The 25,150-nt window shown below is 37.5% G+C and overlaps 1 protein-coding gene across 1 annotated transcript in view; it reads left to right on the plus strand.

Annotated features, from left to right (window-relative positions):
- Nucleotides 1–25,150, plus strand: part of LOC126456328 (adenosine deaminase-like) — a 127,072-nt gene that overhangs the window by 94,227 nt on the left and 7,695 nt on the right. The window contains exons 7-9 of the mRNA XM_050092078.1: nucleotides 1,910–2,079; nucleotides 10,638–10,764; nucleotides 13,086–13,170. Coding sequence (XP_049948035.1) covers nucleotides 1,910–2,079; nucleotides 10,638–10,764; nucleotides 13,086–13,170 — 382 coding nt within the window. The remainder of the gene's footprint in view (nucleotides 1–1,909; nucleotides 2,080–10,637; nucleotides 10,765–13,085; nucleotides 13,171–25,150) is intronic.

The following is a 25,150-nucleotide window of genomic DNA, read 5'->3' on the forward strand; positions in this document are numbered from 1 at the left end:
CATTGGCTTTCTGGCACACAGCATCACAATTAATGTGACAAATGGACACTTTTAAAAAATTGAAGCTCACAGTCAAGTCCAAATGCTCAAGAATTTTGATGGACAGCATCATTCTGTTGCCAAGGTTGTTTTGACTACACTGCAGAAGTATTTACACATCCTCCATACAGTCCCAATCTCTCCCCAAGTGATTTTCATATTTTTGGAGCACTGAAGAAAGATATTCATGGCTATCAGTTTGCTTTGAATGAAGAAGTGCACACCTCAATACAGTCATGGTTCCATGGGCAAGCACAAACATTTTTCCATGAAGGCATTGCCCGTCTTGTCTCACAACAGGAGCGGAAATAGTGGTTTGAATTACACAATCAATATTTTGTTTGTTGCATAGTTATGTGAAATCTACAATCTTTTACAATTATTTTCATAGCATGTGTCAGAATCTCATGACTCTAAACAAAGATGTTTGTACACTCATTCCAGATACCTTGTGCTCTGACAAGTGTCATTCAATATCAGTTTTGCCCACAAAAGCAGTCTTTAATTATATCCATTTAATGTGGAGAATAACTTCAGTTATAAACAGGCAATTTGATGTTATTTTAGAATGTCACTGCATAGTTCTTCTTATGGAAAACAGTCTTCTGGCATTTGAGTTTATCAGTGAGTCTCTCACTGTCAGAGAGGATGTGAGCCTGTGAACCAGTGTTCTGAATGCTTCATTTCTCTGTTTCATCGTACAATCGGTGTGCAGGTACAAATGCTTCTTTTCCAAACATAGAGGAATAAAGTGGTCACCTGTTCTCAAGGGTTGCTCCCTCTCTGGCTTTATACACAAAAATGTAGAAAAAGATAGACTGCTATATAAAGGAGACACACTAAGTTGCAGACAGGCACAATCAAAAGGCACTTACACAAAGCTTTCAGCCTCAGACTTCATCAGAAAAAGACAGAATGGTCTGTGTTTCTCTATTTTCCTTATTCTCTTTTGCTGATGAAGGCTGTGGCCAAAAGCTTTGTGTAAGTGTCTTTTAATTGTGCCTGTCTACAACTTAACGTGGCTTCTTTACTGTAAGTAGCAATCTATATTTTCCAACATTGTTGATATTCCTACTACGTATTTAGTGTGCTACAATTGAAAGGTATTTTGCATTGCCTCTCTATGGTATTCTACCTCTTTGTTAAAAACATCCATTTTATTTTTCACATGGTAAATTATTCTCTTGTTCACTGAAGTGAGGCTCTGTTATCTTTGATTACCTTATGTTCTTATTCTGATCACTACTGCCCACATGTTACTAATTCACTCACTGGTCATTGTATACTTATTATCAGTCTGTGAGCAGTTTGCTGTTTTTTTTCTGTGTTCACAGTGTATAAAGCTGCTGTAGACCCCCAACATTTTTTATGTGAGGAATATTATCCAAAGACTCATTGACTACAAGCTTATTTAAAAATATTAGTAATGATATCACACTTCAAAAAGTCACTGTGTTTCACCTAAATGTGTACTATCTGACCATGATACTATCGCACTTGCCCTCTCATGGCCGATATTGGAAACATGCAGTGACTTTACATTATACAGCTACAGTGGCTACTAAGGAAAATGCAACACACTGTAAATGATTTCAAGACAGTTTTGCACATATTATCAAGCACTTCAGAATTTGTGGTCAAATATCACAATAAAAACTCACGATAAGCCATCCAAAGTACTGCCATTCCCATGTTGGTCAACTAATACTGCACCAAATATAAACAAAGAAAATGAGAAAAATCTAAATAAGAAAATTCATACCGATTCAGACAGACAGCTAAATTCCACATAAATAAATAAGTGACAATGAGTATACCATATTTAATGGATAACTCTACGTTATTTCATATGGAATGATATGTGTTCTAGGCCCTGGATGTATACCACACAGAGCGTGTGGGACATGGTTATCGTGTGGTTGAAAATGAAGCTATTTACAGCAGTTGTAAAGAAAAAAGAGTACATTTTGAGACCTGTCCTTGGTCAAGTTATCTTACTGGAACAGTCCCATTGGGTGTAAGGAAGCACCCAATTGTCAGGTAATATTGTTAACACTGTAACATATTAGTTTCAACTAACTTTCATACACAGCATCAAATGTAGAAAGTTTAACATATAGCACAAACAAATCTAATGTTTTCAGTTTTAATATCTTCTACTGACACTTGTTTCTGTGGCATTTCTCAATCTGTTATGTAACTTATTAATAATCAGTTAAATGAAATTGCCATATTTTATTCCAGTCATAAGGCCTGGCTTATGAATTTTAATTCTGCCAGTGAACTGGCTTAAGCTAATTTGGCTAACAATTAAAATCTGTCAACATAATATTACAGATGGCTGTAGTACCATGTACACAAGGTATAAAAGGGCAGTGTATTGATAGTGTTGTCATTTGTACTGTTTTCATGTGAAAAGGTTTCTGAAGAGATTATGGCTGCACAATGGGAATTAACAGACTTTGAATGCAGAATGGTAGTTGAAGCTACTTGCATGAGGCATTCCATTTTTAAAATCATTAGGGACTTCAATATTCTGATATCCACAGCGTCAAGAGTGTAGCAATACCACATTTCAGGCATTACCTCTCACTATGCACAATGCAGTGGTTAACAGCCTTCATTCACAACTGAAAGTAGGGGCATTTGAGTAGAATTGTCAGTGGTAATGGACAAGCAACACTGCATGAAATAAAATGTGGGATGTACAGTAAATGTATCCTTTGAGACAGTGTGGTGAAATTTGGCATTATTGGGCTATAACAGCAGATGACAGATATGAGTGCCCTTGCCAGCAGTACAACATTGCCTGCAGCACCTGTCCTGGGCTCATGTCCATCTCAGTCGGCCATAGATGACTTGAAACCATGGCCTGGTCAGATGAGTCCTGATTTAGTTGGCAAGACCTGATGGTAGTATTTGAGTGTGGCACAGACCCCACAAAGCCATGGAACATTGTGCAAGCTGGTGGTTGGCTCCATAACAGTGTGGGCTGTTTTTAGATGGAATGGACTGGATTCTCTGAATGTTTAGCTACTTGGAGACCATTTGCAACCATTCATGGCTGTCATGTTTCCAAACAACGATGGAATTTTTGTGGATGATAATGCAACATGCCATGATCAGTTTGTGCATAAAATCCTTCACTAGCAATACTTTCACGGTTATGGATGGCTATAGAGGTAGCATGGCTCAACATTTCTGTAGGAGACTTCTAGCGACTTGTTGAGTCCAAGTCACATCAAGTTGCTGCACTACACCAAGCAAAAGGAGGTCCAACACGGTACTAGGAGGAGATGTTACATGACTTTGTCATCTCACTACTTCACAGCAGTGAGAAAGGCAGCCGGGGGGGAGGGGGGGGGGGGGCGGGGACAATGTCAGCTAAGAAAGTATCCCCCTCCATCTTTCTGCATGCTTTCTTGACTGCAGCTTTTTCACCCTATTCTTTAACCAGAAAAAAACTGGAATCTTTTCTGAAAATGGTATTATTGCTTCAGAAAATGTCATCCCTTGCAATTAAACAATATTTTTCTGAGAGTAGAAGCCATAGTTTTGTGTATCTATTTAATATTTTTGTAGGAAATTTTTGAATACTGTAATAAAGTACACTATTGTTAAGAGTATCCCAATTTTTAATGCAGTTTCAACTATGTTTAGATGAAACATTCAAGATTTCACTAACTCTACGTGTTAGTTTTAATCCTAGTACAAAATATGAAACTTGGGTACCATTTTCTCCTGGAAGGAAGATTAAAATTTTATATCCTGCCATCAGCAGAGACATAAGAGATTGTTTTTCTCTTGCTAACATAACTGTGGTGGAGGTTATTTCCCATGTGCTGCTCTTCACTGCATGCAACTCAATCTGCAAGTGAAGCTTCCTTCCTTTACTTCTCATACTTAAGACTGGCAAACTTAACAGGAAGGGCCTTATATACAAGGTGGCTCTTCTGCAGTGAGTCATAAATTGTGGGAGGGAAAGAAAGAGTTGAGAGGGAACATTGTTTACAAGTTTGGAACATGAAATACAACAGTTAATACAAATATGTTGATATTTTTGTTATTCTACTCAGAAGTACTATTGAGTGTATCTGTAAACACAGTATGAATATAAGAGAAATCCTTCTGAAAATCATCCTAGAACAGGTGTGGCAGTGAAATAGGTGATTTTGAGAACTCCGCCATTGACGAAAATTCATTCACAAAGATATAAAAGAAACAGAATATGAATTTACAATGCTTGTAATTTAAAATGCCGATCAGTTGAAAATGACATCACTTAGGTTGCTGCCCTTTTTTTTCTCACATAGTTCAAGTCTTTTATGGAAGTTAGAGATCAAATTTTGCAAGATTGGCACTGGAATTTGAATATCTTCCTCCAGAATTTGAGCCTTCAGTTCCTGGATGGTGTGTGGTGGGTCACACCAGAAGATCTGAGATTTAAAATGCCCCTAAAGGAACAAATCACATGCTGAAAGGTCAGGGATATGGGAGGCCAGGAAATATCCCCATTCTTGGAGATGAGATGACCAGGGTATTAATGGGATGCTGCAAGATATGGCATGTGGCCCCGTCTTGTTGGAAGAATGTGTCTGCAGTTAAATGATGATTAGCAAACTGCTACACTAACAAATGGTTCAACATGTGAGCATAACATTCTATATTTTTTGCAGTGACATCATTGCTGTGATCATCTTCCTCTTTTTTAAGAAAAAGAGGAAGAAGAAGGCACAATGATCCACTGCACTACACTACCACTTTCTGATTGTGAAATGGCATTTCATTAAGCATTTCAGGATTTTCACATGACCAGTATCTAACTAAAGTTTGGCTTGTTAACAAAGCTGACACATGAAAAATTGCCTTATCACTCCTGATCAGATAGTTGCACAGCCCTGGATTATCATTCATGAACTCCAACAATTACCCACAAAAGCATAGTCTCTTTGGGATGTCATCCACATTCAGTTTGTGCACTATCTGAATTTTATATCATTGGTGCTGCAGTTCCTTGTGCAATATTCGCTATACACTGTGATCCAATATGTCAAGTTGCAGTGCATGCTTGTGTGCAGAACTGTACATGGGCAAGGAAGGGGGAAGAGGGTTGTTGGATTCTGCTTACAACAACAATGTGCAGGAGATTGATTGATCAGGACTTGTTAAGTGGGCATCCAAGGCTACCGTTAAATGACAGAATGGGAAATTAGGTAAAATAAAGAGAATGTATTTCAGTGTATGGTATACAAAGGGCACACCTAGGGTCGGAAGTTACCAGGTGTAGGCCAATCCAGGAGGATTAACAACTAAATAAGTGGGTAAGGGAAGGGAAGGTGGTTCATGTTAATTGATGTTGGTGGCCGGTCATGAAACGTAGAGGTGGAGGGTCTGCCTCCCAAGAAAGACGTCTGTTCTGCTCAAGGTCTGGATCACAAGAGAGAGAGCAGCTGTGTTCTGCACTGCACAATCCTCCAGGATTCACACACATGACCTGTTTCCCATACACACAATTGGCTAAAACTGATGGTGTGAATTCACTAGCAGTTTCAGCAGAGAGCTAAAGGTGTCTCTTGTCAACAGCTGTAACTAGACAGAACTGCCTCGTTTCTGAAAGGCAGACAACTTGTGACACATAGTCCCAGCTGAAGCCACTCTGGAAGAAAACTTGTTAAGATTTTTCTGAGCTTTTGAAATAAATTTTTTAAACCAATTCCGTAAAGTATTCTTTGACTGGCTGCCACCCTGTACAGAACATGTGGAACTTCAGCTGCAGTCATCTTCCACTCTTCCAATATTCTTCTGGTGTGCAGATACATGTCGCACTTCCACACTCCTCTTCCACATCATGTCACCTGTTTTCTCAAAGTTCTGTACCCTCATTTTGGTAACATGTGCTGATGGGACTGGGTCATGATGTGCGAGCTTATAATAAGCACAAAATACATGCTGTGCGGTCACCTAGGTGTTGTGGTTTTTGTAAAATGCCATCAAAGCAACAGTGCGTTGTTTACTGGTCCATGACATCAGTGAATCAGAGTCAATGACAAAGGTTTGTTGTCCAGATGGTACTGTTCCCATTTTCTGATACCTAATGCAACATATTATTTCTGCAGTTGCCAAATAGCCTGTTTCACTATTGTGTCTGTCACATTTTCAGCATAGCTTATGAACTTAACTGTTTCTTTCTTGGTGACAGTGGATTCCCTAAGAAAATTCTGCACATCCTCAATGCAACACGTTATGAATATGTCATTTTTGAATATAACCTCACCATCCTCCTCACTTTTTTCTGTTTGGTTGTACTGCCAGTGATAAGGGAAGCCACCACACTCCACAATTCATTTTTTCTATGTAGTCAAGTTCAAATTGATTGTATGGCACTTAATTAACTCCAAATTATCACTTTTGTACAGGAACCTGAAATTGAAATATTTGTTTCTTCTAACTGTAGAGGGATTTCTTCTTTCCTTGTATTAAAATAAGACATTGTCTCCTTTTATAAATACTAACTAAATGTATGCATGATGATGATGACTTATCCTTCTCTAAAGTATGTAATAAGTCAACAACTTGTCTGTCTCTATGTGTGTAAACAATGCCTCTATTTTTGATAACTGACAGAGTTAACAGAAAGAAATATTAACTTTGCACTTTAATGAAGCTATATTCTGATAATCCTGCACAATAACAGGCCTGTTTCCTTTATCAATGGCACTTTCATATTGCCCATGTCCCTCAAATTTCTTCAGCACAACTACTGTTGATCTGACACTTCCTGGGAAATTAAAACTGTGTGCCAGACCAAGACTCAAACTTGGGACCTTTGCCTTTCGCAGGCAAGTGCTCTACCAACTGAGCTACCCAAGCACGACTCATGCCCCATCCTCACAGCTTTAATTCCACCAGTCCCTCGTCTCCTACCTTCCAAACTTCGAGTCTCGGTCTGGCACACAGTTTTAATTTGCCAGGAAGTTTCATATCAGTGCACGCTCTGCTGTTGAGTGAAAATTTCATTCTACTGTTGATCTGTTTATGGACTAACATACAAACTGTGTGGAGGAAAACTTCCTAGAAACATTTATGTGACACTGCTGTAAACAAGAGCAAATGTTGTGTGTCACTATCAGAAAGCAGGAATAGCACCTCTTTGTGATAGTCTATGCCATAAACTTGAACATAGTTAAATAAAGCTTGTTCTTTAATTTTTTGTGAAATGTTCTGTATTTTAGCAGCATTCAAGGATAGTTCTAATCTGAAAAATTAATGTGAGAAATAAGGTGAATCACAAGGACTGCATAGCCTTGTCATACAGCTAATCAAGGATATTATTTAAGGGGCAGATTGCTGCTCACCACATAGAGAAAAGCAATGAATAGTAGATGGGCACATTTAAAGATGAAGTCCTTTGTCTGTAGACCCACTGCGATGCGTTGCAATCACAGCTGGGGGTATGTAGTGGGGGTACAATAAGAGGCAAGCGGTGAGAATGAGGAGAAATAACAGGGCATGGCAGGGGAAGATGCTGTAGTGCTGCCTGCGGGAGCTTGCAAGGACATGGTGCGGATAGTATTATGCATGTGAGCTGTGGAGATAGAAGGTGTGTGTGAGGCTAGAGTGGAATGAGGGGAGGGATAGTGGCAAGTGGAGGGGAGGGACTAGTGAAGGTTGAGGTCAGAAAGGTTATGGAAATGTAGGATATGTGGCAGGTAAAGCTCTCACCTGCACAATTCAGAAAGCTGGTGCTAGTGGGAAGAATTCAGATAGCACAGGCTGTGAAGCAGTTATTGAAGTTAGGCTTATATGAAGTCTGTTCAAAAAATTCCAGAACATTCACAGTTCCTGCCAATGGTGTGTTGGAGAGAAATGAAGTTGGCATCCTGGCACACGCCTGTGTTTAATGTGTAACTGCCGGAAGCTTCATTGTTGTATGTTTGTTAGTTATTTTTCAGTGCTGTATTGAGTAGAAAGTTGCATTGCAAAGTTTGTGAATTTCAAGAGGACAGAGTTAGAGCAGCAATGAATTTGCAGTAAATTTTGTGTGAAACTCAGGAAAACTGTTACAGAGACACACTAAATGATGCAGGAATCCTACAGTGATGAGTGCTTAAGCCATACTCAGTGTTACAAATCGTTCACACTGTTTAAAAATGGCCAGACAGAAGTTGAAGATGATCCTCATTCAGGGCACCCTTCAATGTCTACTGAGGATGCTCGTGTCAGGAACATCAGCAAAATTGTGTATGCCAACTGAAGACTGTCTGTCCAAGAGATTGCAGAAGAATGTAACATTTCAGTTGGATCACATCATGAAATCGTGCACAGCATCTTGGAATGCATCATGTTGCCACCACATTTGTCCAACAGCTCATGAGTCAAGACCAGAAAGACCTTTGCTTGCAATCTGTGAAGAGCTTCTGGATTGCACAAATGAGAATGAAGTGTCCTTAAAAGAATCATAGTTGGTGACAAGATGTGGGTCTACAGTTATGATGTTGAGACCAAGATTCAGTCTTCACAATGGGTTGGGAAAGATTTCTCCAAGAGCAAAAAAAGCTTGTCAGGTCAGGTCAAATGTCAAAGCCATGCTGATTTTTTTCTTAGATTTTGAAGGATTAGTGCATCATGAATTTGTGCCACAGGGGAAAAAATGTTAATCAATGCTACTACTGGGACGTGCTGTAAAGCCTGCGAGAAAATGTGAGAAGGAAATGACCCGAAACTGGTGAGACAATTGATAGCTCTTGCATCATAGTAATGCACCCACACATTCATCACTGTTGATGTATGACTATTGCACAAGAAACGAAATCACTGTGCTGCCTCATCCTCTGTGCTCTTCAGGCCTGGCCCCTGCAGACTTATTTTTTTATTTCCAAAGTTGAAAACACAACTGAAAGGAAAAAGATTTTGCGATGATAGACAAGATAAAAGAAAATTCGCAGATGGTGCTTTGAGTGATCCAGCAAGAGACATATCAAGACTGCTTCCAGAAGTGGGAATGGTGGTGGGAGTGGTGTATCAATTATGGAGAGAATATTTCGAAGGAGATCAAGCACAGTAAGTAAAAGGCAAGTGCAGAAAATTTTTTTGAACAGACTTTATAGTGTTGCATAGCCTGCTGAGCAACTGGGTGATCCAGCTGTCTATTGACCACAGTTTGGTGGTGGCCATTAATGCAGACAGACACATTGTTAGTGATCATGCCCACATAAAATGCCACACAGTTGTTGCAGCCAAGTTTTCAGACTACATGGCTGTTTTCACAAGAGGCCCTGTCATTCATGGGATGAGAAATGCCTGTTAGAGGACTGGAGTAGGTTGCAGTGTGGGAGGATATATGAGACAGCCTGAATTTTCCCATTGTTTGAGTTTTAGAGGATCCATATACCACAGCCTTTTACTAATGCATGCAGAGTTGTGAATGTACATTATGGTTAGCCTTCTATTAACTTGTCTGAAAATGAATTTTTGTCTTACAAAGTGATATTAATTGTTTCCTAACACAATGGCAAGAAATGCACTAGAAAATAAAAACATCTACATCACATAGTTTGTTAACAGGTTGGTTGCTACATGTTGGATATCAGAAGCAACAGGCAATAAACTGATTACTCTTAAATAAATTTCAAAATCTGATTAGGGGTAAGTATGCCAATAATGTCTTTCTGAGAAGAGGAGGCAACTTTGAAAGATCAGAAACTTCCCATGTACATTTTTAAATAAAAATATTTCATTTCTGCATCTACATTTACACCTACACCATAAGAAGCATGACAGAGGGTACGTCCCATTGTACAAGTTATTAGGGTTTCTTCCTGCTCCATTCACGTATGGAGCAGGGGGAGAATGATTGTCTGAAAGCCTCTGTGTGTGCAGTAATTATTATAATCTTATCCTCACAATCCGTATGTGAGTGATATGTATTGGGTTGTAGTATATCCCTAGAGTAATCATTTAAAGCTGGTTCTTGAAACTTTGTTAATTGACTTTCTCAGGATAGTTTAGTCTATCTTCAAGACTCTGCAAGTTCAGTTCCTTCAGTAACTCTGCGACACTCTCCCATGGATCAAACAAATCTGTGACCATTTATGCTGCCCTTCTTTGTATACATTCAGCATCCCCTATTAGTCCTATCTGGTATGGGTCCCACACACTTGAGCAATTTCACACAACTGCTGTTATAATTTCATGAAGCAACTTCAGAGATCAGTCTTTTTTTGATAAATGGTCTAACCTTTTTTTGAAAAGACAATAAAGCATTCTTTGATTCCACTGTTTACATCAACTCTTTCTGACATGCCAGATAGATAGAAGATAGTTTTGAAAAATTCACAAAGGCAGAAGATAGTTTTGACAAATTCACAAAGCAGTCTATTTCTTCATAGCTGACACTTTAACATGTTTTATAAAAACTACTATAAACATTATGTTCACTTTTATTCCATGTTTTACAAATAATTTATATCATAAACCTGGACTGCCTACTAATAAGGAATATACATTTCAGTTTCAGATGGATTATATAGGGCAGGATTGTGAGTTAATGCATATATGATGGCCAAAATTTTTAGTAGCACATTATCTATTATTTTCAGATTTGCTGAAGATGGTGTTAACTTCTCTCTCAATTCCGATGATCCCACACTAACCGGAAGAACGCTAAGAGATGACTATGTTCTTGCAGCTAGTTGGGGTCTTACTGAGGCCCACGCTATTCGTGCAGTAAGTTAAGTCAGTGATATTATTAGAATTATTATCTTATTTTGGCAGTTGTCTTTCTTGTCTATGAACATGGTATGGTATAAAAGCTTATTATCATCTTAACAACTTTACTAGAATAAGGGACACTGTATTTGCAGCTAATAAAACAAAAGCAGTGTCTAAAGGATAGATTTCTCATTTTGAAAGTGAAGTAGTGAGCCGCAGATAATAATGCAAACTAAGAGATGCTTACTTAACCTTTTGAGAGCTTGTACAAATTCAAAGTAAGAAGCAACATGTTTGTAACTGATGCCACTGTACAACTTGGTTTCTAGACTGAGCAGCATGGGTAGGGAGGAAATGAGTGAGGAAAGGTGGGAGGGATGGAGAAAGAGTGGATCAGAGAGTGGAACATTAATGAAGGTTGCAGAGTAGGCCAAGCAAAAGTGCAAAAGGCAAAAGGAATAGCTCCCTTACAGAAATCACATAAGAGGTGACAATGTTGATGTTGCTGGGGAGGAGAACAATGTACATGGGAATCATCTATATCTACATCTACAGGGATACTCTGCAAATCACACTTAAGTGTCTGGCAGAGTGTTCATCAAACCACCTTCACAATAATTTTCTGTTATTCCACTCTCTAACAGCACACAGAAGAAATTAAACACCTATATCGTTCTGAGCAAGCTCTGATTTCTATTATTTTTTTATGATGATAAACATGGAAGAAATTGGTTTCAGCAAATAAGATAAATAGTAAAAATAAATAGTAAATGTTTTTCATTCCTCCCTATAACTGAGTCCGAACATATCTAATTTTCCCTGTCATTGCTCAACGAGCAATGACAGGGAAAATTAGATACGTTCAGACTCAATTATAGGGAGGAATGGAAAACAGAACTTGTAATGGATGCATAGAGACATGGAACTCAGAAGGGGAGATAATGAGCTTACAGTGTTAAAAGCCAATTCACACTTTCAAATTTCAGAAGTGCTGGTACTGAGAGGAGGGTTGTACAGGATGAATCAGAAACAGCTGTTGAAAGAAATTGTGTTGTTTTGTGTGGCCTGCTCTAACTTCTATCAGCTTTTCTCTTACTCTTGGTAAAAATAAGAAAGAAAAATTATGACTATATGGATTCCCTATTACCTGCCATCTCCGCCTCCCACACTTTCCTGAATTTTGTGAGCAAATGCCTATGCCTCCTTACTTCTTGCTTTATTTAATCATCAAGCAGTACCTTTCCCACTCTTCTTATTCTTCTCAGCCTATATAAGCACACATTCCACAGTTTTGTGTGGGTATTTTAACCACTTTGTCTTAAAGGTTAATTGTTGTCTGTCCTCTCTCACTATTTATATTTCATCAAGTAGTTTTCATTATGGTAATAACATATAAAATTAAATTTTGAAAAGAGTACTGGCAAAAAACAGAGACAAAAGAACACACATACTGAAGCAGCAAGTTTATGACAAGTTATCTGTAGGCTGGACAATACCACTTGCAATTTAAAATGGAATGCTTCTTCAGTTCAGCCATCCCAGTGTGCTGCATAGCTCAGTGCACAGCCTCAGCCAACCAGTACTCCTTTTTCTATTCCAAGCTTCACAGGCATATACCTGGGACAGACTTGTCAGAATTTTTGTAAGCAAATAAACTCAAGAACATACTGATAGCTGCTTCTCTACAGAAGGGAGCTATACTCACCCTTAAAATATTGACGCTACTGCTAGCTCCCTTACAGTGATTTATCTTCTCTTGTAGCATTTTCAGCTGACCTAGTAACGATTAGCTACTTTCATTGCCTGGAACACTGTTATTCTTTGTACAATACTACATGTCACTGCCAGATGTCTAAGTCAACTGCCATTAGTGCAACACTGAGTTGTATAATCATTGCCATTCTATTTAGTGTGACATAAAGAACTAACAAAGAAAGGCTAGATGTGGAGTCTATTGAATGTACTGTAGTGGTTGCTCAACACTTCTGTAAAATGATGCACTGACATTTCACTGGTCATTTCTTCCAATAACTAATAATCCATCCTTACTCTCACATTTTGTGTCTTTTCATTCATTTTGCTGGAAGTTCCTGTTTCTGTTCCTTCTTCCTGTAGATTACTTTTTTAAAAAAAATTGTACCAGTTCATTACTGTTTCTAACTATATGTGTTTGTTAGTCTGATACACCATTTATTCTTGTGTCAACTTTTAATGAGACACTCTTCTTCAATAACACATTATATTCTTACAGAAAAAGTTACATTTTTTAAAAATATTCATACATATAATTCTGTTGACATATGAACACACAGCAGTGAAATGTCTGTCTGTTTCAGAATTTAAATGCAGCCCACGCATGCTTTCTGCCAGATAATGAGAAAGCCCAGCTAATTAAGAAGATCTACAAAGAACTAAACATAAGTGACTAAATTATATTTAAAATGTTGTTGGTGACTTCTGATATATTAACTTTAATAATTAATTATGTAAAGTGGAATTACCACTCTGGATTGGAATCACATTGCTTGACATTGATACAATGACTTGCTTCCCCTTTCTTCTTTTCTTTTCCAGTGCTTCACTTCTCAAAGAAATAGCATATTGTTCCAGAAGAGAAAAAATTAAAATAAAATAATTAAGTGAGTAAAGACAGTTTCATAAAATAACAGTTCTGAGCAACTGTAGATAGGAACATATGTTAAGAATGTCAGCTACATGGTGCTTGGTTGTTTTTGTGAATAATACCATATAGATTCTAGATTGTTTAATGTGTTTTGATTTATTATTACATTTTAGCTACTGCGCCATTTCTGACTAGGTTTTATCGCAACTGACTCTAAAAAAAAATGGAAATGATCATATGGCATTGTTGGCCAGGAGGCCCCATTCGGGGGAGTTTGGCTGCTGTATTGCAAGTCCTTTTTAGGTGATACCACATCGGCATCTTGCAAGTCAATGATGATGAAAATGATGATGAAGGACACACAGCACCCAGTCCCCAGCCAGGAATCAAACCCATGCCCCCTGCATGGTAGGTTGTAATGCTACTGCTACGCTACAGAGGCAGACTGTAACTGACTCTAACTTTGTTTCATATGTTATGGATCTGATCATGGCTGTAGCTAAAACACATCATAATAAATGGAAGTACATTAAATGAACTAGATGATATTATTCACTAAATCATTTGTGGAACTTATTATCTTTAGTAACAAGTGAGTGACTGTCTTTATTCATTCAATTCTTCATATCTCGTTTAGGATTGTCCCTTACCATATTGAAAGGAAAATATTACTCATTTCTCATTAAATGCCAGTAGTCACTTATAAATGCACATGTACAACATATCAGAGATGTTACATATAAGGAATAAATTATAAGTGCAGAGAACTCATACTAATACTGGGAAAAAATAAAAACTTGAAATTTCATGATGCCTTACAATTGTGCCTGTAATTTTGTAGAGTATCAGTAAGAATGGTGAATTAGTTTTCCCAAAAAAGGAAATAGCAGGAAAGAATTAGTCTTCAAATCTGAACTAATTCTGTCACATAAATATCAAATTTTATGTTCTCAAAGCACTAGCAGTACACAAATAAAAACTGTAAAATAAACCTCTATTGTTTCATTCAAGTTCTGCTCTCTCCTGATACTAACCAATCAAAAGTTTCATAAAAATGATTGACCTAGCGTTTAGAGTCAAAGAATGTTTGGATATGTCTGTGAAGGTGCACAGAATTTTTCAACTTCTCCATGTGGAACATTTTACAAATGGCAACAGGGAAATTTTACGATGTATATATTCATATGCAACACTTTCAAGAAATTTGTGTTTTAATTCCAAGTGTCAGTGACACAACTAGCAAATTTCTCAAACGTTTCGTTTCAGTTTCTTAAGGCTTAAAACTACCCTTATAACAAGAGCGTGTGTCGAAACTTCCTGGCAAGTTAAAACTGTGTGCCGGACTGAGACTCAAACTTGGGACCTTTGCCTTTGCAGGAGAGCTTCTGTGACGTTGGGAATGTAGGAGATGAGGTACCGGTCGAACTGAAGCTGTGAGGATGGGTTGTGAGTTGTGCTCGGGTAGCTGTCAGTAGGACACTTGCCCATAAAAGACAAAGGTCCTGAGTTCGAGTCTCAGTCCGGCACAAAGTTTTAATTTGCCAGGAAGTTTCATATCAGTGCACACTCTGCTGCAGAGTGAAAATTTCATTCTGGAAGAGTTTGTGTTAAATGAAGGAGATGCTGATTGGAATGAGACACAGTCTTTTGTCTTAAGAATTCCGTAGCATTCTACAGAAATGTAGACAACATAAGGTAAGAAATCAAGCATTTTCTTTCCATTGCTTCATCAAAGGAAGATGACAAACGACACCCAGGTATACCCTATTTAAATAAATAGTGTTGTGTCTCGTGTATCTGTTCTCATTGGGCATGTATTTGTGTGGGGCTCTGCAAGCTGATAAACTCCAGCAGTCGCACTAACAGAGGTAATCACTGCATGCCTGCAATCCAAGGGGTCATGGAAGATGCTGATCCCTCTGAGGAATTTTCATAGAGTCATCTACAAAAGAAAAATTTATTTACACAATCAAAGAAACATTCATTGTCTGCAAAGTCAGTTAATGCTAGCCATGTGTTCTGTAAGATCACATGTTAATGTGGTTTGCATGCTGGAAAGGTGACGCTTATTGACTCAAGGTGACATATTCATTTAGCCTTCAAATGATACAAACTACAAAATGGATTAGGAATCTTATAAAGAGATATGTTGATACGAAATGGCATTCTTCTATGTGGATGTGTTATCATGTTACTGAGCAAAACTGGCAAATTTGAATTATCTGTTTGTAGAACTTTATTTAAGGTATATCACAAGACAATCAGAGAGAGCCTTTGGGTGACACAACTATAGCTAACAGGTCTTGATACTGCTGAATTATCAGCTTCAACATCCTATAGTTACAGCAATAGTAGAGAAATTGGAGAACCCCAATATCACAAATCCAAATAAGTAAAAACACAGGCACACTAAAACATTTGAGTGTATGTAGTTGATGTTAACTGTATTCAGTATGGCTAAACAGCTTTAGAATCATGTTCTTAAAATGGAAAATATGGAGAGGCGATTTCATTACACACCTTGTGAAGTTTTACAGCATTTGACACACATGGAAAGCTACTCGATTGTCCTGGAAGTGCTCTGTCAAGATGCTTCATGTTATAATGGACTCTCTTGCTATTGCTGTACCATTTTCCTGCCAGCTTCAGTTAAGGATTCTGAGATCACTCTTCCTTGGGCAGAAGTCCTGTTTCTACATGACACACTTCTATCCTTCTGCCTTGAAGTTATTTATATTTGTGAATGTTAGCTCAAAATGCAAAACAATATTCCCGCTCAGTCTTCAAAGGAAGCTTATACTTCTTTTGCTCCAAGTTGTCATTATTTCATGTCACACTACCTCTCTCTCTCTCTCTTTTTGTATTTCTGGACTTAAACTGTTTTGCTCAAAGAAGAATAAAATATAAGTAACACGGAAGTGTCTACTCTGCAGCTGGTCAGGGTTTAGTGAAAGTAGACACTGAGCATCAGTGACAGAGCGGAGCAAAGGTCGTTATTTTGAAGTGACACTTTGTGGGCGGTGGGGTGGGCTCTTTCCTTGGCTCACTGGGTAAGGTGTGAATGAAACACTGAGGGTTCCACTAACAGTTAATTATTGAGACATAAGACCCTTTAAACAAACACAGTGATACACTGTGTTTTAACTTGCTTAATTCCTCATGGCTGTGGAGTGGCAGAGTTGAAGCGTGCAGATTCCGGTGACAGCTTATGCGATGATGGCTCGTGTTGCAGTGTCACGCCAATGGTGTATACTTCCCTCAGTACTGTGCCTGTGACTCTCTGTGGTGGCGGCACAGCCTTCTACTTGTGGGTTTGCTTGTAGCATTATTAATAAGCACCTATGGTGTGGCGCAGAGTTCTCCATCCCAGAATCAAACTGTGACCCTCAGGTTCGGTGCCTTCTGCTGGAGTTCATCAACCCCTAGGTTTACAGGTGATCCATTTGGTGAGGCCGCAGTCCCTTTGTCCTCACCAGCCACCTGGGTAAATGCCATGCGAACTTCATCCTGATAACATCTGGAATGGCATCTTCTGCATTGACCTTTGGCACAGTACCAACATCTTCTTCTGTTGAGCAGCGTAGTGGTTAAATCGTTGTAGCGAAATATGACATCCACTGACTAACCATAGGCCCATCTGTCCAGGTGATGTTTCTTTCTGTCTTCTTTCTCCCCTCAAAGGACCTCCTCAAAGGACCACCTCATGCCCATTTGTCAGAGGCATTTATTCAGCATTTTTGCCAATGTTGCAAAGTTTCTACAGGGATGCCTGACTCTTTGGTCATTGATCTATTCTTTTCATGTTGAGCAGAAATGTGACTAATGTGGACACACATGCCACCTTTCCATTGTTTTACCACTATGCTGGCGTAATTGGGCATTGCCCTGTTGTCCTCTTCTGCATCGTCAGATATGTCACATGTGTGAGTTCAGTATGCTGACAATTTCTGGAGGATTGTCCGCTGATGTGCAAACTGTGCTGGCCATTGTTCTCCTTGGAAGCATTGCCCAGCTGCTTGGTCATTGATCTGTCGAAATGCTGACTGCTGCTGTGCAAACTCTGCTGGTCATCGGCCTTCTCACATTGGGCAAAAATGTCACCAGTGTCACACATGTGCTGGCTTTCGTTGTTTGACTGCTGCTGCTTCTAAATATTGTGGCTTAACATGTCAAAGTCTCTAAGATGTTTACCTAACCTATAATAAGTCTTTACATATTTTTCTGCTTTGAACAACTGTAAATAACACATAATTATTATACACCTTACAATTTCAAGGAGTTTAGTGATGATCAAGCAAAATTACTTTATATTTTCCTACAAACTGATAAATTATTGTTACTCTGCGTGGCCATTTTCGTAGTTCCATTAGAGCTAGGTTCTGTTTGAAATCAAGTCTGAAACTCACTCTCTCTCTCTCTCTCTCTCTCTTTTCACAAGCTGCAACATGGTCACAAATTGAACAGTGACCTGAATATAGAATAAATTTCCTTTACTTCACAGCTTTGATCACAAATTTTTTGTCATCAGACTATCGGTTTTGGTCTATAATAACAATCTTCAGATCTGGAGTAAAATATGGGAAAAACACAAATGCACTGGCAGATTGTCTACAGCTTAAAACAATAAAATATACCGCAGTGAAAAGTATTACTGGCATACATGTGCATTTGTGCACTTTTAATATGAAGAGGTATACCTGTTTTATGAAAACATATCCTAATATATTGGAGCCATAGTGGCATTGTCAAATGCTAAACACAAAATCAGATCAGCACCATCAAATGTATATAAATAATAGTATATACAAGAATCATCTTGTCAGCAGCACTACTTTTCAAAACAAACTGCCATGCAGTAGCCACAAATTATTTGTTTTGCAGGTTTACCAGATGTCACTACTGTAGGCATACACATATTCTTCAATGATTGATTGTATGATGTAAAATAAAAGGGGATAAATCAGTAAAGTCTGTAACCAACTTACAAGGCCTAAGAGACATAAAGAAGCCCAATGAATGAAAACAGACTGCCTCATGCAGTCGGTGCCCTCTGTTAGCTCAGACTGCAATAGCTTAGGGTTTTTCTGTAAATGTCATGCACGCTTACAGCAGGCTAAAGAAATGTATAACTAACAGCAGACACACACTCACATAGAATGTAGAACCAGTAAAGAAAGAACTAAAACCATTCCTATGACATTTAGTGGCAAAATGTCCCTGCAAATAGAAAAATGTTTTAGGAAGTCTGATCTTAGTTGTGGCTTTAACAACAACCTAAAACTAAAAGAATTTATGACAAATTTGATGGCTCTGGAGTATACAGGATTGATTGCAGTAACTGTGACAATATTATATTGTGTACCTTACATATTTACTTCGTTTTCTTACATTGTGTGAACAACTCTAATGTTTTCTTGTTCCTTCTCTGTTCATATAATATACTTCATTAACTAGATAATCTTGCTCAAGCTCTAGTACAGGGTTTTATCATTCTTTCCTTGGGATGGTATGACATAGGGTATGTGGAGTCCTCTGGCTGTCATGTACCTCTAACCACTTCTCATCTTATGTGGCATTCTGGCGTTAGCCCTAACAGAGGGAACTGATTATGTGAGGCAGTCTGTTTTTGTTCATTGGGCTTCTTTAGCTATTTCTTTGTAATTTTTATATTATTCTGTGTACTTGGAAAGCTTTTTAGTATTTATGTCATTATCTACAAAATTGCAATTTGAGTGTATGTCTATTGCTGTCTTTTAACTTTTTCCTTTTTAACAATCTAACTTTTTTCATGTTTTATTTCACTGCTTTTTATTACTGTAATGCCTCTTATGCATTATAAGCTAGTTACAGACTTTACTGATTGTATCCCCTTTTATTTTACATCATGCAATTAATCATTGAAGAATATGTGTATGCCTACAGTTGTGACATCTGGTGAACTTGCAACACAAACAGTTTGTGGCTATGGTATGGCAATTTGCTTTGAACAGTAGTGCAGTTGACAAGATGACTCTTGTATATACTATTATTTATACATATTTGATGATGCTGGTGCTGATGTTGTGTTTTGAATTTGACAATGCCACTATGGCTCAAGTATATTAGGACATGTTTTTATAAAACAGGTATGCCTTTTCATATCTAAAGTGTGCAAATGCACATGTCTGTCAGTAATACTTTTCACTATGGTATGTTTCATTGTTTTAAGCTGTAGACAATCTGCTACTGTATTTGTGTTTTTCCCATATTTTGCTGCAGATCTGAACATGGTCATTAATGATCAAAACCAATAGTCTGATGACAAAAAATTTGTGACCACAGATGTGAAGTAAAGGAAATTTACTCTATCTCTCTCTCTTTAATAGTTAATCAAGTACACACATGTGGAATACTGTGTTTGCTGTCATACAAAAAGCTGAATTCTTTTTGAATTATTTACATTCCGAGAAGGGGAAAAATTAAACATTCTCACTACAGATCTTTTGTTGGTATGGTCATCCCACTTTGCTCAGTGTGTACACACAACTTGCTTCTCTCCAGATAATGAACAATCGGCACAGTGTTGCACTTCACTAGACTTTGCTTTTCAGCGCAGCATGGAAACTTTGATGTTCGAGAATAAGTCAGGCTGGTGTAAAAGTGCCTTTTTGGTTTGTCATGCTTATCACTTCTTTCATTGTATAAAAATTTCACTAACTACGGAAACATGTTTAACTGGATGAAACATATTTCACTATACCTTTCATATATTTTAAGTTTCAGTAACAATTGTGTTATTTAACAGAAAAATTGCAATAAATTACATGAGGATTCGTTAATATTGTGACTATATTCAGAAAGTTTTTAACTTAATAACTTTTTCACATTTATATGATGCAATTTGTAAAATATATTAAATTAGTCTTCAAATTATTAGCTCACTACTTGTATAAAACTGACAGAGTGACAGGAAAAAAAGGATGACGAGAAACAAAACAGCATCTTAAAAACCATGATGAAAGAATAAATTACAGGTTCTGTTTCAAGCAAAGAATGGGAAGAATGGGTGTGAACTGGGGAAATTTTTCAGCTGAAAGTCTAAACCAAGTGAATTTCTGTAGCTTTGTCCTTTGTGAGTGGATCAGGCACATCATCTACCCAGCACCCCCTGCAAGGGGGAGACAGTCAAAATCAGGATGAAAGAAACGTAAAAAATGCATTATCAAACAAAAATATAGCTAAAATAAAGCTAAAATGCATGAGCATGGTCCTCCCTACTATTGTCATCTTCAACAAAAAATTTGTAGGAATATTGATCATAAAACCAACATTTCAGTCACTTACAACAGTGGGAAAAACATTAGTTTTTTACCACCATGACGACACAGCACTCTGTTGAAGACCACTAGCAACTGCAGCCAAAACCCTGGTTTTATAAACAGCATGGCAACCTGCTCTTTCAGAAACTTTTCACTGAGATAACTTGATTGTCATCACCCAATATAAAAATGTATTAAGTGATATACCTTGTAGAGATCACAGAATGAGCACATACCAACCAAAGATATGTTGACTTATCCAGATACTGCTGCAACTGAAAACTGATATAGGAAGACACAAACTGATGCTTTTGAATGGTAGATAGAGTAGAAAGGGTGCTAAAGTATTGGAAGTAAAATTAGGATCATCTTAAGTTGCTGGAACAATTGTAGAATTAAGAATTCTCTTCAGGAAGGTAGGGAAAGATGTAGTAAACCTGGGTAAAGTCTACATCTACACCTACACATACACCTATACTCGGCAAACCACCGTGAGTTACGTGGCTGAGGGTATGTCCCATTGTACCAGTTATTAGGATTTCTTCTTGTTCTGTTCACATGTGAAGTGTGGGAAACATGATTGTTCAAATGCCTCTGTGCATGCAGTGATTATTGTAATCTTATTCTCACGATCCCTATGTGAGCGATACGTAGGGGATTATAATATATTCTTAGAGTCACCATTTAAAGCCAGTACTTGAAACTTTGTTAATAGTATTTCTCTGGATAGTTTATGTCTGCCTTCAAGAGTCTCCCAGGTCAGTTTCTTCAATATCTCTGTGACACTCTCCCGTGGATTAAACAAACCTGTGACGATTCATGCTGCTCTTCTCTCTATATGCTCAATATCCCCTTTTAGTCCTGCTTGGTATGGGTCCCACACACTTGAGCAATATTCTAGGAAGGGTCACATGAGTGACCTGAAAGCAATCTCTTTTGCAGAATGATTACACTTCCCTGGTATTCTTCCAATAAATCAAAGTCTACCGCCTGCTTTACCCACAACTGAACTTTTATATCCCTACATAGTGTTACACCCAGGTATTTGTGTGAGCTGGTCAATTCCAAAAGTGACTTATTGATATTATATGATAGTACATTTTTTTGTTTTGTGAAGTCTACAATTTTACATTTCTGAAGGTTTAGAGTAAGTTGCCAATCTTTGCACCACTTTTAAATGTTATCAAGATCTGACTGAATATTTATGCAGCTTCTTTCAGATAGTACTTCATGATAGATATCTGCCATCATCTGCAAGAAGGGGAAGAGAAAACGACACGAAACTTCCCTGGGGTACATTCGAAGTGACTTCTATGTCTGATGATGACACTCCATCCAAGATAACAAGCTGTTTCTTCCCTACCAAAAAGTTCTCAGTCCAGTCACAATTTTCACTTGATACCCCACATAATTGAACTTTTGACAATAAGTGTAGATGTAGTACTGAGTAAAATGCTTTTTGTAAGTCAAGAAATATTGCTTCTACCTGGTTGCTTTGATCCAAAGCTTTAAGTACGTCATCTGAAAAAAGTGCAAGTTGGGTTTCACATAACTAATGTTTTCGGAATCCATACTGGTTGGTGTTGAGGAGGTCATTCTGTTGAAGATACCTCATTATGTTTGAGCTCAGAATATGTTCTAAGATTGTACAACAAATTGATGTCAAGGCTATCAGATGGTAGTTTTGTGGATCACTTCTACTACCTTTCTTGTAGACAGATGTGGCCTGTGCTAAGCACAGTCATATGTTGTTGAAATTAAACTTACAGAATATCTGAAGTAATTATGAAACGTGTGTATGAAGTGTAAGTAAGTCATACAAATCAACACAGTATACCTTTACACAAGAAATCATGAAAAGCAACATTTAAATTAGGAAAAGAGAAAAATCTCTGGTGTAATTTTCATACAATATAGTTGATTGGAAGTATTGATATATTTGTAGTAAAGCTTCATAAAATAAATTTTATAATTTCGATTACTTGTAATTCACCACCAGATAACTTTAAGCAGTCCCATATACTACAAAAAAATCTGTAGTCACCCTAACAGTGATTTCCTCAGTAGAAGTTGATTTAGTTACACAAATAAGTAGCAGGAGTAGTAGTGGTGGTGGTGGTTGTTGTTGTTGTTATTGTTGTGGTCTTCAGTCTGAAGACTGGTTTGACACACCTCTTCGAAGACTGGTTTGAAGCAGCTCTCCATGCTACTCTATACTGTGTAAGCCTCTTCATCTCCAAAAAATTACTGCAACCTACATCCTTCGGAATCTGCTTACTGTTTTCACTTATTGGTCTGCCTCTACAAATTTGACCCTACTCCCACTTCCCTCCAATATTAAATTGGTGATCCTTTAATGTCTCAGAATGTGTCCTATCAACCAATCCCTTCTTTTAGTCAAGCTGTGTCACAAATTTCTTGTCTCCCCAATTCCATTTAATACCTCCTCATTAATTATGTGATCTATCCAACTAATCTTCAGCATTCTTCTGCAGCACCACATTTCAGAAGATTCTATTCCTTGCTTGTCTAAACTGTGTATCACCCATGTTTCATTTCCATACATGGCTGCACTCCGCTTACATACCTTTAGAAGAGTTCTTAACACTTAAATCTATATCTGATGTTAACAAACTTCTTTTCTTCAAAAACACTTTCCTTTCCAATGCCAGTCTACACTTTATATCCTCCCTACTTCAGCTACCATCAGTTATTTTGCTGCCCAAAAATCAAAACTCATTTACTATTCTCAGTGTCTCATTTTCTAATCTAATTCCCACAGCATCACCTGATTTAATTTGACCACATTCCATTATCCTTATTTTGCTTTTTGATGTTCATCTTATAGCCTCCTTTCAAGACACTGTCTTTCCAGTCACCTGCTCTTCCAAATCCTTTGATTTCTCTGAGAGAATTATAATGCCATCAGGAAACCTCAAAGTTTTCGTTTCTTCTCCCAGAACTTTAATTCTTGCTCCAAATTTTTTTCCTCTCACATATGAAAATAAACAGTATTATTTTAAAAACATGGCCTAAAAATCTTATGTACATTTATTTTATAAGGAGACATTTAACACTAATCTTAGCTGAGACAAACAGACAAAGATTTAAAAGCTTGTGATGCTGACTGATATATTATTTTTTAATAGAACCAATTATCAGGACTGATGATGGGAGTAATTATTTGATTTGACCTAGCTTGCCAGGAAAGATTTATGCACAAAATGTTTACACAGAATAGTGATCCACATAATTACAACATTTAATGTAAAATGAAAACAAATATAGTAAAGTACTCATCTCAGTCTTATGGTTGATTTGAAGTCTGCACTGCTTTGTTACACAAGATACTATTGAAATTAGTATGACATTGCCTATCTACTACTGAGTAATCATTTAGGTTAATGCAGATGCAATTATTGAAGTATTCATTCAACAATAGAGAGCATATTGTGTAAATTAGATAACCAAACATCTTGAAGAGGTCTCTTCAATGAACTAGGAAGCATTACAGGCACTTAAGTACATTTAATAAGTCATTGTCAGTTGAACTGTGTTTACACATTATAGAGAAATAATCTCTTTGGATGATGAACTTTATCTCCTTGTCTTGGATTCATAGTTTGGTTCTGTATTCTGATAAAAAGATGTTCAACAGTCTTTCATTTAACAAAGAGAAAGAAACACAGTCCCCATAAATTTAAAAAAATTACCTTGTTAGCCACTTGCACAAATTATTTGATAATGTAAATTCAACAACTGAAGACATTTGTTGGTTTTATTGCTGTAAATTCTACCAAATTTGTGTGTGACTGATTCATAGACTGCGCATTTCTTGATTTGACCACTAGAAGCCACCTGGCCTGCTAGTATGACACAGTTGTGAATGTAGCGTGTCGGCTAACCTCCCCCCCCCCCCCCCCTCCCGCCCCAATTAGAACTAATGACTACATAGACCAGAGCACAAGGATCTGCCGGTCACTTGTGTTGTCTATTACAGAGTTCTTTGGTTAGAACATTTATACAAAAAATATAATTTATTTCATGGTACACATCAGTGTAGTCACATAGATATTAAATTAGCAATAGGAGATAAAAATCAGATAGCTCAGGAAGTAGCAGCTTTTTATGTTAATTTTATTATTTTAAAATTAATCCATAACCAGTTGTTTACAATACGGAACAGTGAATATAACAAGCAGTGCCACCATCATAAGGGAATTGAAACAATTGAAACTGTATAAAATCAAATTCCACAAAAGTTTAAGGTAGTCCAGATACTGAGAAGTGCTTCCAAAATACATCTCAAGTCTGTAAAAGATGTGGTTCAATAACATGAACAGCTACAACTGTTTTGTAATTTCCTCCAGTTTTAAAACCTGCAGAGAAGATTACATTTATTTAGTTGACAGGGTTTGTTGGAAGAGAACAGTGTACGTTTTATTGAACAACAGATTTAATGCACCAACACCAATTTTTA

The sequence above is a fragment of the Schistocerca serialis genome, chromosome 2 (genome assembly GCF_023864345.2).
Source record: "Schistocerca serialis cubense isolate TAMUIC-IGC-003099 chromosome 2, iqSchSeri2.2, whole genome shotgun sequence".
NCBI classification, from domain to species: domain Eukaryota; kingdom Metazoa; phylum Arthropoda; class Insecta; order Orthoptera; family Acrididae; genus Schistocerca; species Schistocerca serialis.